Below are 12517 nucleotides of genomic sequence, written 5' to 3'. Positions count from 1 at the left end.
ACTTAGCACTCAGAAACTATGAAATAATAACTGCTCCTTTATTAAGCCACTTTGTCATGCCGCAATAGGCAGCAATAGCTAACTAATATATATATTAGCAGTTGCCAGCTAATGAATAGTGGGGTTCCTCCCAGTGTGGCTTAAAATTCCATGAACTGCAAACAACATAGATGTCTAAAGGAAAGGGATTATGTAGATTAAACTCTTGTAAAACCATTAATAATGATCCCCATGATAATGGCATCTTCTTTGGTCTAGGCCTAGGCTCTTGGGTAAATGCTGTTATTGTCCCTCTTTTATGGATGAGCAAAGTGAGGAAAAGAGAGGGCAAGACACATCCCAGGTCCCATAGGGTGAGGGTCAGGCCAGGGTCATTGTTTCCATCACAGAACTAGAACATTTCCAATGGGCTTGCTTCATGGACTATATGTTGAGAGACCACCCCAAGGTAATCAACTGGCTTCCAATTTTTTGGGTGACCTAGTTCTTAGAGGCTTTTGGAGAGCATGCCAATGCCTGATGATTTCCTCCATTATTGTTTCCAGGGTCCTCTTGGGAGACACTGGGGCATTCAGTGTAAAATGGAGAAATAATTATTGCCAAGCAGCATAGCCCATAGTTGCAGTGTTCTTAATTCTTTTTAACTTCGCTAAGCCCTCAGTTTCCCATCTGGCAAATGGGACCAAACCACAGTATCCACCCCAAAGGGCAGTGGTGAGTGTCACTGCGACAGAGCCTGGTGCATTGTAAGCGCTCATCGTGGGGTGGGCGGTATTAGTGCTGTTGTCTGTTTCTCAGCTGAAACCACTTTCAGCTCCAGGAGGGGAAGTGTCTTTCCTAATGGCACACACAAGCTGGTCAGCACTCAGAGCTGGCTCCTCCCATATTTCACTCTGTTCAGCAGTCTGGCTGGCTGTCGCTCTCCATCCTCTAACTCCAGACCACCTGCTTCTCAGTTGCCCTTCCTGACCTTATGTGGCCCTTCTTAGGGGCAGTGCAGCCCTGGCCTGCTCCTATATTTACCTGGCCTAGCCTCCAGATTAACACTTGGGCACAGCAGTGGGCAAACTTGTCAGCATGTCTGATCAGTGATGATGGAAAAAATTTTGGAAATGAACAATGGTGATGGTTGTATAACAATGTGAATTATCGTTAATGACACAGAATTGTATATTTTTAAATTGTATATTTTAAAATTATGAACTGACCCCAGATGAAGGGTGGAGGATCCCATAACTTCAGCCCTGAACTCAGACAGGCTGGAGTTGGAATCCCTGTAGCAGTATTCATACACAGTATGAATACACAGAACTATACATAAAACATCCCAGATAACCACAATGATGTGATCACTCACCTAGAGCCAGACATCCTGGAATGCTAAGTCAAGGGGGCCTTAGGAAGCATGACCACAAACAAAGCTAGTGGAGGTGATGGAATTCCAGTTGAGCTATTTCAAATCCTAAAAGATGATGCTGTGAAAGTGCTGCACTCGATATACCAGCAAATTTGGAAAACCCAGCAGTGGCCATAGGGCTGGAAAAGGTTGCTTCTCATTCGAATCCCAAAGAAAGGCAATGCCAAAGAATATTCAAACTACTACACAATTGCACTCATCTCACATGCTAGCAAAGTAATGCTCAAAATTCTCCAAGCCAGGATTCAACAGTATGTGACCCGAGAACTTCCAGATGTTCAAGCTGGATTTAGAAAAGGCAGAGGAACCAGAGATCAAGTTGCCAACATCTGTTGGATCATCGAAAAAGCAAGAGAGTTCCAGAAAAACATCTAATTCTGTTTTATTGACTATGCCAAAGATTTTGACTGTGTGGATCACAATAAACTGTGCAAAATTCTTCAAGAGATGGGAATACCAGACTGCCTGACCTCCCTCCTGAGAAATCTGTATGCAGGTCAGGAAGCAACAGTTAGAACTGGACGTGGAACAACAGACTGGTTCCAAATTGGGAAAGGAGTACATCAAGGCTGCATATTGTCACCCTGCTTATTTAACTTATATGCAGAGTACATATGCGAAATGCTGGGTTGGATGAAGCACAAGCTGAAATCAAGATTGCCAGGAGAAATATCAATAACCTCAGATATGCAGATGATACCACTCTTATGGCAGAAAGTGAAGAAGAACTAAAGAGCCTCTTGATGAAAATGAAAAAGTTGGCTTAAAACTCAACATTCAGAAAAGTAAAATCATGGTATCTGGTTCCACCACTTCAGGGCAATAGATGGGGAGACAATGGGAACAGTGACAGAAGTTATTTTTTGGGGCTCCAAAATCACTGGAGACAGTACCCACAGCCATGAAACTAAAAGATGCTTGCTCCTTGGAAGGAAATCTATGATCAGCCTAGACAGCATATTAAAAAGCAGAGACACTACTTTGCCAACACAAGTCCACCTAGTCAAAGCTATGGTTTTTCCAGTAGTCATGTATGGATGTGAGAGTTGGACTATAAAGAAAGGTGAGTGCCCAAGAATTGATGCTTTCGAACTGTGGTGTTGGCGAAGACTCTTAAGAGTTCCTTGGACTGCAAGGAGATCCAACCAGTCCATCCTAAAGGAAATCAGTTCTGAATATTCATTGGAAGGACTGATGCTGAAGCTGAAACTCCAATACTTTGGCCACCTAATGCAAAGAACTGACCCTGATGCTGGGAAAGATTGAAGGCGGGAGGAAAAGGGGATGACAGAGGATGAGATGGTTGGATGGCATCACTGACCCAATGGACATGAGTTTGAGTAAACTCTGGGAGTTGGTGATGGACGGGGAAGCCTGGGGTGATGCAGTCCATGGGGTCACAAAGAGTTGCACTCAACTGAGCGACTGAACTGAACTGAAAGTGTACAATACTATGCCATCTAGTACATTCACACTGCTGTGCAGCCACTCAGTTCAGTTCAGTCGCTCAGTTGAGTCCAACTCTTTGTGACCCCATGGACTGCATCACCCCAGGCTTCCCCGTCCATCACCAACTCCTGGAGTTTACTCAAACTCATGTCCATTGGGTCAGTGATGCCATCCAACCATCTCATCCTCTGTTGTCCCCTGCTCCTCCTGCCTTCAATCTTGCCCAGCATCAGTGTCTTTTCCAATGAGTCAGCTCTTTGCATCAGGTGGCCAAAGTATTGGAGCTTCAGCATCAGTCCTTCCAGTGGATATGCAGAACTGATTTCCTTTAGGATGGACTGGTTGGATCTCCTTGCAGTCCAAGGGACTCTCAAGAGTCTTTGCCATCACCACAGTTCGAAAGCATCAATTCTTCGGGGCTCACCTTTCTTTATAGTCCAACTCTCACATCCATACATGATTACTGGAAAAACCATAGCTTTGACTAGGTGGACCTGTGTTGGCAAGGTAATGTCTCTGCTTTTGAATATGCTGTCTAGGTTGGTCATAACTTTCCTTCCAAGGAGTAAGCATCTTTTAATTTCATGGCTGCAGTCACCATCTGCAGTGATTTTGGAGCCCCTAAAAATAAAGTCTGCCACTGTTTTCCCATCTATTTGCCATGAAGTGATGGGACCAGGTGCCATGACTTTAGTTTTCTGAGTGTTGAGTTTTAAGCCAACTTTTTCACTCTCCTCTTTCATTTTCATCAAGAGTCTCTTTAGTTCTTCTTCACTTTCTGCTAAAAGGGTGGTGTCATCTGCGTATCTGAGGATATTGATATTTCTCCCAGCAATCTTGATTCCAGCTTGTGCTTCATCCAGTCCAGCATTTTGCATGATGTATTCTGCATATAAGTTAAATAAGCAGGGTGACAATATGCAGCCTTGATGTACTCCTTTCCCAATCTGGAACCAGTCTGTTGTTCCACGTCCAGTTCTAACTGTTGCTTCCTGACCTGCATACAGATTTCTCAAGAGGCAGGTCTGGCGGTCTGGTATACCCATCTCTTTCAGAATTTTCCACAGTTTATTGTGATTTACACAGTCAAAGCCTTTGGCATAATCAATAAAGCAGAAATAGAAGTTTTTCTGGAATTCTTTTGCTTTTTCGATGATCCAGCAGATGTTGGCAATTTGATCTCTGGTTCTTCTGCCTTTTCCAAAACCAGCTTGAACATCTGGAAGGTCACGGTTCACGTATTGCTGAAGCCTGGCTTGGAGAATTTTGAGCATTACTTTGCTAGCATGTGAGATGAGTGCAATTGTGCGGTAGTTTGTGCATTCTTTGGCATTGCCTTTCTTTGTGATTGGAATGAAAACTGACCTTTTCTAGTCCTGTGGCCACTGCTGAGTATTCCAAATTTGCTGGCATATTGACTGCAGCACTTTCACAGCATCATCTTCCAGGATTTGAAATAGCTCAATTGGAATTCCATCACCTCCACTAGCTTGTTCATAGTGATTCTTCCTAAGGCCCACTTGACTTAGCATTCCAGGATGTCTGGCTCTAGGTGGGTGATCACATCATTGTGGTTATCTGGCTTGTGAAGATGTTTTTTGTACAGTTCTTCTGTGTATTCTTGCCACCTCTTCTTAATATCTTCTGCTTCTGTTAGGTCCATACCATTTATGCCCTTCATTGAGCCCATCTTTGCATGAAATGTTCCCTTGGTATCTCTTATTTTTCTTGAAGAGATCTTTAATCTTTCCCATTCTATTGTTTTCCTGTATTTCTTTGCACTGATCATTGAAGAAGGCTTTCTTATCTCTCCTTGCTATTCTTTGGAACTCTGCATTCAAATGGGTATATCTTTCCTTTTTTCCGTTGCTTTTTGCTTCTCTTCTTTTCACAGCTATTTGTAAGGCCTCCTCAGACAGCCATTTTGCTTTTTTGCATTTCTTTTTCTTGGGAATGGTCTTGATCCGTGTCTCCTGTACAATGTCGTGAACTTCCATCCATAGTTCATCAGGCACTCTGTTACCAGATCTAGTCCCTTAAATCTATTTCTCACTTACACTCTATAATCATAAGGGATTTGATTTAGGTCATACCTGAATGGTCTAGTGGTTTTCCCTACTTTTTTCAGTTTAAGTCTGAATTTGGTATTAAAAAAATTGTACACTTTAAATGGGTTAATTTTATGATATGTGACATTTTTTTAATGGGAGAGCTGGATAACCGCCATCTCCTCAAGGTCCTTTGGGAATGTAGGATTTTATTCTGTAAAAAGTCTACTCTTAGAGAAGAGCAAAGTTCACTAACCCCCAGGATTCCCCAACAGCCCCGGGCCCACCTTAGGGAAGAGCCACCAGCGCAACCCAGCGTCCAATTCGGGCTCGGTTTGCATAGACACGCCCACTCACCCAGCCAGCCCCTGCTTCCGCGCCCCCACGTGTTTTGCGCAGCCCCGTCCCTCCACGCCCTCGCTGGGGCTCTCCACAGAAGCCAAAGACGGAAGACTTGAAGAGACCTCATAAATAATACATCACGTCAGCGGCTAGTGGGGCGGGGCTTCGACGCGCCTGGCTGAGTCAGGGTTATGAATAATACACATTGAGGCGGGGCCTGAAGGAGTGCGCGTGTCGGGGCGGAGTCCGGGCACGGAAGTGGACGCCTCTGGGGGCCTTGAGAGGTGGGGCCATCCATCCTTATGAATATGCAGAAAACAGGGGCGGTGACTGCGGGCCGCCTTCGGCCTGTAGCGCTGTGCGGCTAGCCGCATTCATGAATAATGCAGCACGTCGGAGGGCAATGCGGCGCCAGCCCAGCCCCTAGGGGGCGTGGCCAGCCGCGTCTCATGAATAATGCAGTGCGTCAGCGGGCGGCGGGGTGGGGCGTGGCCGGCGCGCCGCTGGCCCAGGAGCCGGGAAGCGGGGGGCGGGGGAGCGATGGTCGCAAGATGGCGGCGCTGAAGGAGGATCGGAGCTACGGGCTGTCGTGCGGGCGGGTGAGCGACGGCAGCAAGGTGTCCGTGTTCCATGTGAAGCTCACCGACAGTGCCCTGAGGGCCTTCGAGAGCTACCGCGCCAGCCAGGTGAGCGTCGGACTCGGCGCGGGCGTCGGGGCGCAGGTCGGCCTCGCGCGCCCCTCTCCGCGGCGTCCTGGCTTGGGGGTGCGGGGTCCGGCGTCTGAGGTGTTGCTCGCGGGTTTCTGGGCCAGCGGGCCGCGGGGTGGGCGCATGTCCCACTCGGAGAGCGGGGAACCTCGGCTCGGGAGGCGACCCTGGCTGGCGGCCGAGGGCGGCCGAAGGGCCAGAACTCGCGCGCCTGATCCGGGGGGCGTCTTTGTCGGCACCTGGAGGCGTCCGGGGCCTTTCCGGACTCACCCGGCACCTGGGCAGGAACTAGTTTTCTCACCTGACCAGGGGAGCGGGTGGAGGTAGCGCTGTCCGAGCACAGGAGGTCGGGGGTTAGGACTTCTCTGTCTGGCTGCTTGGCAGGGAGACTGGTAAGGATGGCTGACTGCGTTCCCGGGAACAGCTTTTCCGTCTAGGTCACTGGCAGGGTGGGTCAGTGGGTCACCGCTGTCGGGGCGCCTCTGGGGTCCTGTTCACTTTGTGTGGGGAGGTTCTGTCTGCGCTTGGGAGCCGTCTTTGACGCTTTCCAGGGAGGCTCCTGGAGTTGGGTTCACTCTTATTTCTTGGGAAGGGAAGTTTGGGCAGAGCCTGACAGCGTTTCCCCAGTTCCTCAGGTGACCCTGAACCGCTGGACACCTTTAGGAAGAGGGAGTCTTTCTAAGGGGGTGTTGCTGGGGGTGGGAGTTGCTGGCTTGGAGCCTTTCCTAGGCTGGGAGCCTGGGGTGGGCACCTGGGGAGGCACTCTGGCCACTGCACCTGCCCGCTGACTCTCACACTTCACAGGGGCCGATTTGGGCCCTTCTGGGGAAGTTGGAGGCGTTTCAGTTCTGCCACCTGGCCCACCGGGGGAGGGGGTGTTGGGGATGGGCTTCTGTGCACCATCTCTCTAGGCCTGACTGGGGAGCACATCTGGGCCCGTGGTCAGAAGCTGCTTCTTCCCATTTCTGTTTGTGTCATGGCGCCCTCCTCCTGTGTTGGGACAGAAGTTGCAGGTGTCCAATGGTCAGGTCCTGAGGGGAAATGGTTGGGGGGGTCCTTTTCCTCTTTGCCTGGAAAGTAGGGGCTTCATAGCCAGTGGTTAGGGGGTTGGGTCTGGTGTCAGGTTCAGGGAGGCCCTGCCCTGTGTGTACGTGTGTGTGTGTGTGTGTGTGTGTGTGTGTGTGTGTGTATACTGGGGATGGGGGGGCCTCGGGCGGGTTAGGAGAGAGACTAACTAGGAAGGAATGCGGCTTTCTTCCTGCCCTGGGCTTGTTCGGCACCATTAGCTAAGCCCGGAATTTCTTTCCCTGTTTTGTTCCCAGTGCCCACCCTTCCCGCCCTTCTTCCCACTTTGGGGGGCAGTTTCCTTCCTGTCCTCGTGTCTCGGTTTCCCCTTCATTGAACTGGGAATTCGTCTATTTTGGAAGAGCGAGTGCCCACCTTGTCCAAAAGGGATTCCCCCAGGTGAGGCTGGGGTGCCTCTGCAGGTGAGGAGGGGGCCGGATGGCCAGCTGGAGCCTCCCTTCCTTGTGGAATCCCAGCCCAAAGTCTTTTCCCCCCTGGGCAATTCCGACTCGTTCTGCGGGAAGGCGGGCTTTCCTCGAAACAGCTGGGGGAGAGCTCCTGCGCCGTGTAAATAAGGTGAACTTGGCACCTGGTCACGGTGGCTTGGGAGCCCCGCCTTCCCTGCCATGCTGCCCTCCCTGGCTCCAGTCGCCCGGAAGGCCCGCCTGTGCGTCCACCTCATGCTGTCACGCTGCTATTTTTAATTTAGGGTGTTGGTTACATCCCTTAAGCTGGATCTTCCTCCTGTGAGGGTGAAGGTATAACTGCAGACTCCAGTTCGTCCCACGCAGAGCCCAGCTGTGTACGTCAGTATTGGTCAGCCAGAAGGGGCTCCCTCGCAGAGCTGCTCCTGCAAGCCGGTCGTGTTAACCTGACAGGTTGGGCTGAGTTTTGGGGGTGACTCAAACTTCCATTTTTCTCAGAGGCTGACAGGTGATTTAAGTTTCTTGGCAATTTCGTAGTTAATCCTACCAGACGGGCAGTGTCGTGGCCTGAGGTAAGCCCGGGGCAGTGCGGTCATTCGGTGTTCCTGGGTGGTGGGCACGGGAAGGTGACCTGATGAACCTGTGTGCCTAGAGCTGCGTATTGGCTCTTAGCACAATACATGTTTTGTTGCATCCCCATTTGTACGACCGTCACAGTTCAGCGTTTTCTCTTTTCTAGCACTGCGACTACGTGGTTTAGCAACTGCAACCGGTGGAGAGGGAGGGTTTTCACTCTTACTTTATGTTGTCTGTGTTGTACTTTATGTTGTTACTTTATGTTTATGTTTTACTTTAAGTTGCCCCTTGGACAGCACAAGTTTGAAGTGCCCACTTATACATGGGTTTCTTTTTTTCACCAAACACATACGATAGTACTAGGTTGGTTGACTCTGCAGATGTGGAACTCAGGATATGGAGAGCCGACTGTAAAGTTTATTCAGGATTTTTGACTGCTAGGGGCTTGGTGTCCCTAACCCTGGTGTTGTTCAAGGGTGAGCTGTAATGGCAAAGAGGTCTTACAAACTCAGATGTGGCAGGGGACTGGCGAGGAGCTTCCTTCCAAACTTTCTCTGTGGCTTCCAGGAGCCTGTAATCCTAGCTGTTGGACTAGCCCAAGTAGGAGTCCCTGACAGCTTCCGTCTCTCGAGGGGTCTGGAGTCTGAGCTGCCTTTGTGTAGACCCGGTGACCAGCCTGGAACGTGGTGGAAGGTAAAGGTGAAGTCACGTGTGGCTGCCACTGTCCAGACTGGGGTGTCGGGCAGTCTCGCGTGTGTCCCAAGGCACTCCCGTGGCTCTCCCTTTTTGCTGTGATGGGTTACTTCCGGGAGAGAAGAGAGAGGACGTGTAAACACAGCACATCACTCCAAGATCACATCATGGGTCTGTTCAGAGAAGTGTCCCTGACAGTGACTCCGACGATGCTGGGGCACCTTCCTCGATCACGTGGATATTTCATCGTCAGATTTGATGGATCTGTTGCTGAGTGACCCTTTCCTCTCCTGGATTATAAGTTTCTTAATGAAGAGGAAGATGATGTTGTTTAGGGAAAATTGAGGGCTCAGGGAAGGGCCCAAGAAGCCTGCGAATTGGAGCCTGTCTGGGTTTGAATCTCTGCATCTCAGGTGTACCTGCATGAGGCCTTGGTTCTGTGCCTGACCCCTCCCAGTCCAGCTCCTCCTCCTCAGAGCATCCCAGTGGCTGCTCCGGATCCTTCTTCTCTTCAGGATTATGAGTGTCCCAGTACCTGAGCCCTCTTAGCTCCTAATCCCGCCCTCAGGGTTGGGGTGTCTCAGCGCCCAACCCTCTCTGAGCTCTGGATTCTTCTCTCGGGACTGTGAAAGTCCTAGTACCTGAGCCCTCCCAGCGGCCAATCCTTCTCTCCAGACTCCCAGGATCTTGGGCCCTGCCCTCTCTGAGCTCTGGCTTCTCCTCTTGGGGCTTTCGGGATTCTTTTGGCATGTGTGCAGCCCTGATCCCTCACAGGTTCTCAGCACTTGGTGTGGGGACCCAGGGCCGGTTCCCACCTGGAGGTTTGAGCAAAGACTGCTGCTGCTGCTGCTGCTAAGTCGCTTCAGTCGTGTCCGACTCTGTGTGACCCTGTAGATGGCAGCCCACCAGGCTCCCCTGTCTCTGAGATTCTCCAGGCAAGAACACTTCAGTGGGTTGCCATTTCCTTCTCCAGTGCATGAAAGTGAAAAGTGAAAGTGAAGTCACTCAGTTGTGTCTGACTCTTAGTGACCCCATGGACTGCAGCTCACCAGGCTCCTCTGTCCATGGGATTGTCCAGGCAAGAGTACTGGAGTGGGGTGCCATTGCGTTCTCCGAGCAGAGACTATGGGAGGCTATCTTCCTGAATCTGATTTGAGTGCCTGGTCTGTACAGGGACACCGTTCAGGGGCTAGATGTTTACCAGCAACCAGAATGTGTCCCTAGTCTCTCTAGCTGGAATGCTAGAGGCAGGGGACAGATAATGAACAGGGTGGCACCGAAATCGGCATGAAGAGCTTGTCAGCGGTCAGTGTCAGGAAGGAAATAAAATGGGGCGGTGTGAAAGGCCGCTGATTAAGAGAGGCATGCTTAGGGCATGCCAGAGCTGAGGTCTGCCAGGCGAGGGGTCCCCAGGGAGGAAGGGGTAGGGGTTCCAGGCATGGCACATATACAGGCTTTGAAACATGAGGGGCTGGGGAGGGTGTTTGCTGAGGGTGGGGGCTGGGGGCTAGGTAAAGGGGTGGAGGCGGCTACAGGGCTCTGTCCTGGGACGGGCATAGGAAGAGGGGCTCTGCAGCAAATACCATAAGACTGTTCTGGACTTACACTGGGGGCTGCTCGCCTGCTGCTAAGGGGCTAGCTGCGTGGGCCTCAGCTTGGACACCAGTGGCAGGAGGAGCCTTAATTTAGCCTCTGCTCCCCTCCGCCTTGGTGAGGCCCCAAGAGGTGGGTTTGTCTCCCCTTCCTGGGGTGGGGCACCCCACTTGGCCCTAACTGGTGGTGGCTTCTTGCCAGCCATGTCTGTCTGTCAGATGGGCTGTCTTTAGGAATAGCGACTGGCTAAATTCGCTGCCCCTCCTGGCTTCCAGCCAGGTCCCTGTAAGCCCTTTCTCCAGGCACATAGTATCTTCTTGACAGTCTTAGCTGATAGACTAACTTCTTGTTCACACTGTTCTTTGTGGGCAGTTGAGGCTCTGAAGGGCAGTGTTGCTAGCTGAGGTCCCTTGGATTGTCCTCACTGGCCCAGGCTGCCTCTCAAATTAGGAGGGAATTTGAGCCACTGGGACCTAGCTCTGAAAGGGAGTCCCACTGTGGTCTCAAGTCCTTATGAAATGCCAGCATTCTAGGCTCCTGGGAGTGTTGGTGACGTGAGTGGCCATGCAGGTGCCTGAAGTTGCCAGCTTTGGCTGTCCCGTGTCCCCTCTCCTTTGAGAAGACCTGCAGGTGATGACCAGTGCCTATGGATCATGCCCCACGTGCTGGCGCTGGCCTGAGCTGTACACGTGACTTCATCTTGTCTCCTGGCTGTCAGCCCCAGGTGGGGAGTGGTTCCTATTGCTCAGATGAGGACACAGGTCAAGACTCCTGGAGGCCGAGTCTCCTGACGGCATCTCGCAGCTGAGATGGGCCAGGAGTCGGGCACCTGGCTGGAGGGCAGTGACGCGGTGTGTGGCCTTGAGCTTTGCCCCTCTGAAGGGTGGGGAGTCCCTCCCAGAAGGCGCGTGCCTCACAGGTACTGAGGGGTGTGGGGCAAGTGCTGGTCATTTCTGTGGTTAGCCTGTGAGGCTGTGTGTGAGGGGCCAAGCCCCCGTTGGCAGCTGTGACCCTTGACTGGGTTTCCGGCAGCCATTCGCCATGGTGACTGTGTGTAAACAGTCGTCGGCTCTCGGAAACCCATCCTCTGTTGACTCATCGGCAAGGCCAGAGTTCATCACCCTTGAAGTAGTTTTGACATCATACCCGGATTGTGACATCTTGAAAAACAAGACTGCTTCTCCTGGTCCCAGATCAGACTCTGGTTTTGAGAGAGCTGCCTCTTTGTGGCAGCAGCCCTGCTCGATGGGCCCGGCTCTCAGTCCCTCCTGCGCCTTGGGGTTTGCCTCCCCTGGGTTCCTCCCTTGTAGGGCCTCGCTCCCTTGCTCTACCTGTATGACTTTCTTTTTGGTCTTTCTTCTCGGTGGCTCGCGTGACCTGGAGTTGTCTGAGATCTCATCTTTTGCAATCCGTGGCTACTCTGCAGTCACCCAGAGCCCAAAGGGATGTGTTCTAGAACAGTCCCTCCAGAGACAGCCTCTGACCGGTTGTGCAGTAGGTGGCACAGACAGCCGCGATGTGCATTTCTGTCTGAGCAAAGCATCCAGGGGGAGAGCTCCTGTCCCCGCACCAAGTGGCTGCGCTGGAGTCTGATGCTAATTATATCCTCCTAGCTGGGCCCTCCCTGGCCACACTGAGCTGTGGCTCCTGGCTGAGTCACCAGGCCAGAGGGGGGTGTTGGTGACTTGCCACAACCCCTCCAGAGGGGAGGGGGCCCTCACGGGTTTGGGAAGTTTGTGGGGTCACTGAAGTGAAGTGAATGTTGCTCAGTCGTGTCTGACTCTTTACGAACTCGTGAACCACACAGTTCATGGAATCCTCCAGGCCAGAATACCGGAGTGGGTAGCCTTTCCTTCCCCAGGGGATCTTCCCAACCCAGGGATCGAACCCAGGTCTCCCACATTGCCGGCAGATTCTTTACCAGCTGAGCCACAAGGGAAGCCCAAGAATACTGGAGTGGGTAGCCTGTCCCTTCTCCAGTGGATCTTCCCGACCCAGGAATTGAACCGAGGTCTCCTGCATTACAGGCAGATTCTTTACCAACTGAGCTATCAGGGAAGCCTTTTGGGGTCACTGAGCTCCTATTTAAAAGTGACGTGGGTCAGAATTTCTTTCTTTCTACCATAAAGCAGTATAGCTCAGTGATGAATGCTAGTGATTCGCTGTTCCCATGGGCTGTGTTGACACCTTGGTGCCCTCCTC

General features: G+C 51.6%; 1 protein-coding gene across 1 annotated transcript in view; it reads left to right on the top strand.

Annotated features, from left to right (window-relative positions):
• The first annotated feature begins 5783 nt into the window (after positions 1–5783).
• The window catches only part of ELL (elongation factor for RNA polymerase II), a 79412-nt gene continuing 72678 nt past the window's right edge, over positions 5784–12517 (top strand). Inside the window, exon 1 of the mRNA XM_070373345.1 lies at positions 5784–5942. Within this exon, the coding sequence (XP_070229446.1) occupies positions 5808–5942 (135 nt within the window). The 5' untranslated portion in view covers positions 5784–5807. The remainder of the gene's footprint in view (positions 5943–12517) is intronic.

Source organism: Bos mutus, chromosome 7 (genome assembly GCF_027580195.1).
Source record: "Bos mutus isolate GX-2022 chromosome 7, NWIPB_WYAK_1.1, whole genome shotgun sequence".
Taxonomy (NCBI): Eukaryota; Metazoa; Chordata; class Mammalia; order Artiodactyla; family Bovidae; genus Bos; species Bos mutus.
The sequence above is the reverse complement of the archived record's forward strand: the minus strand, read 5'-3'. Positions and strand labels throughout refer to the sequence as shown.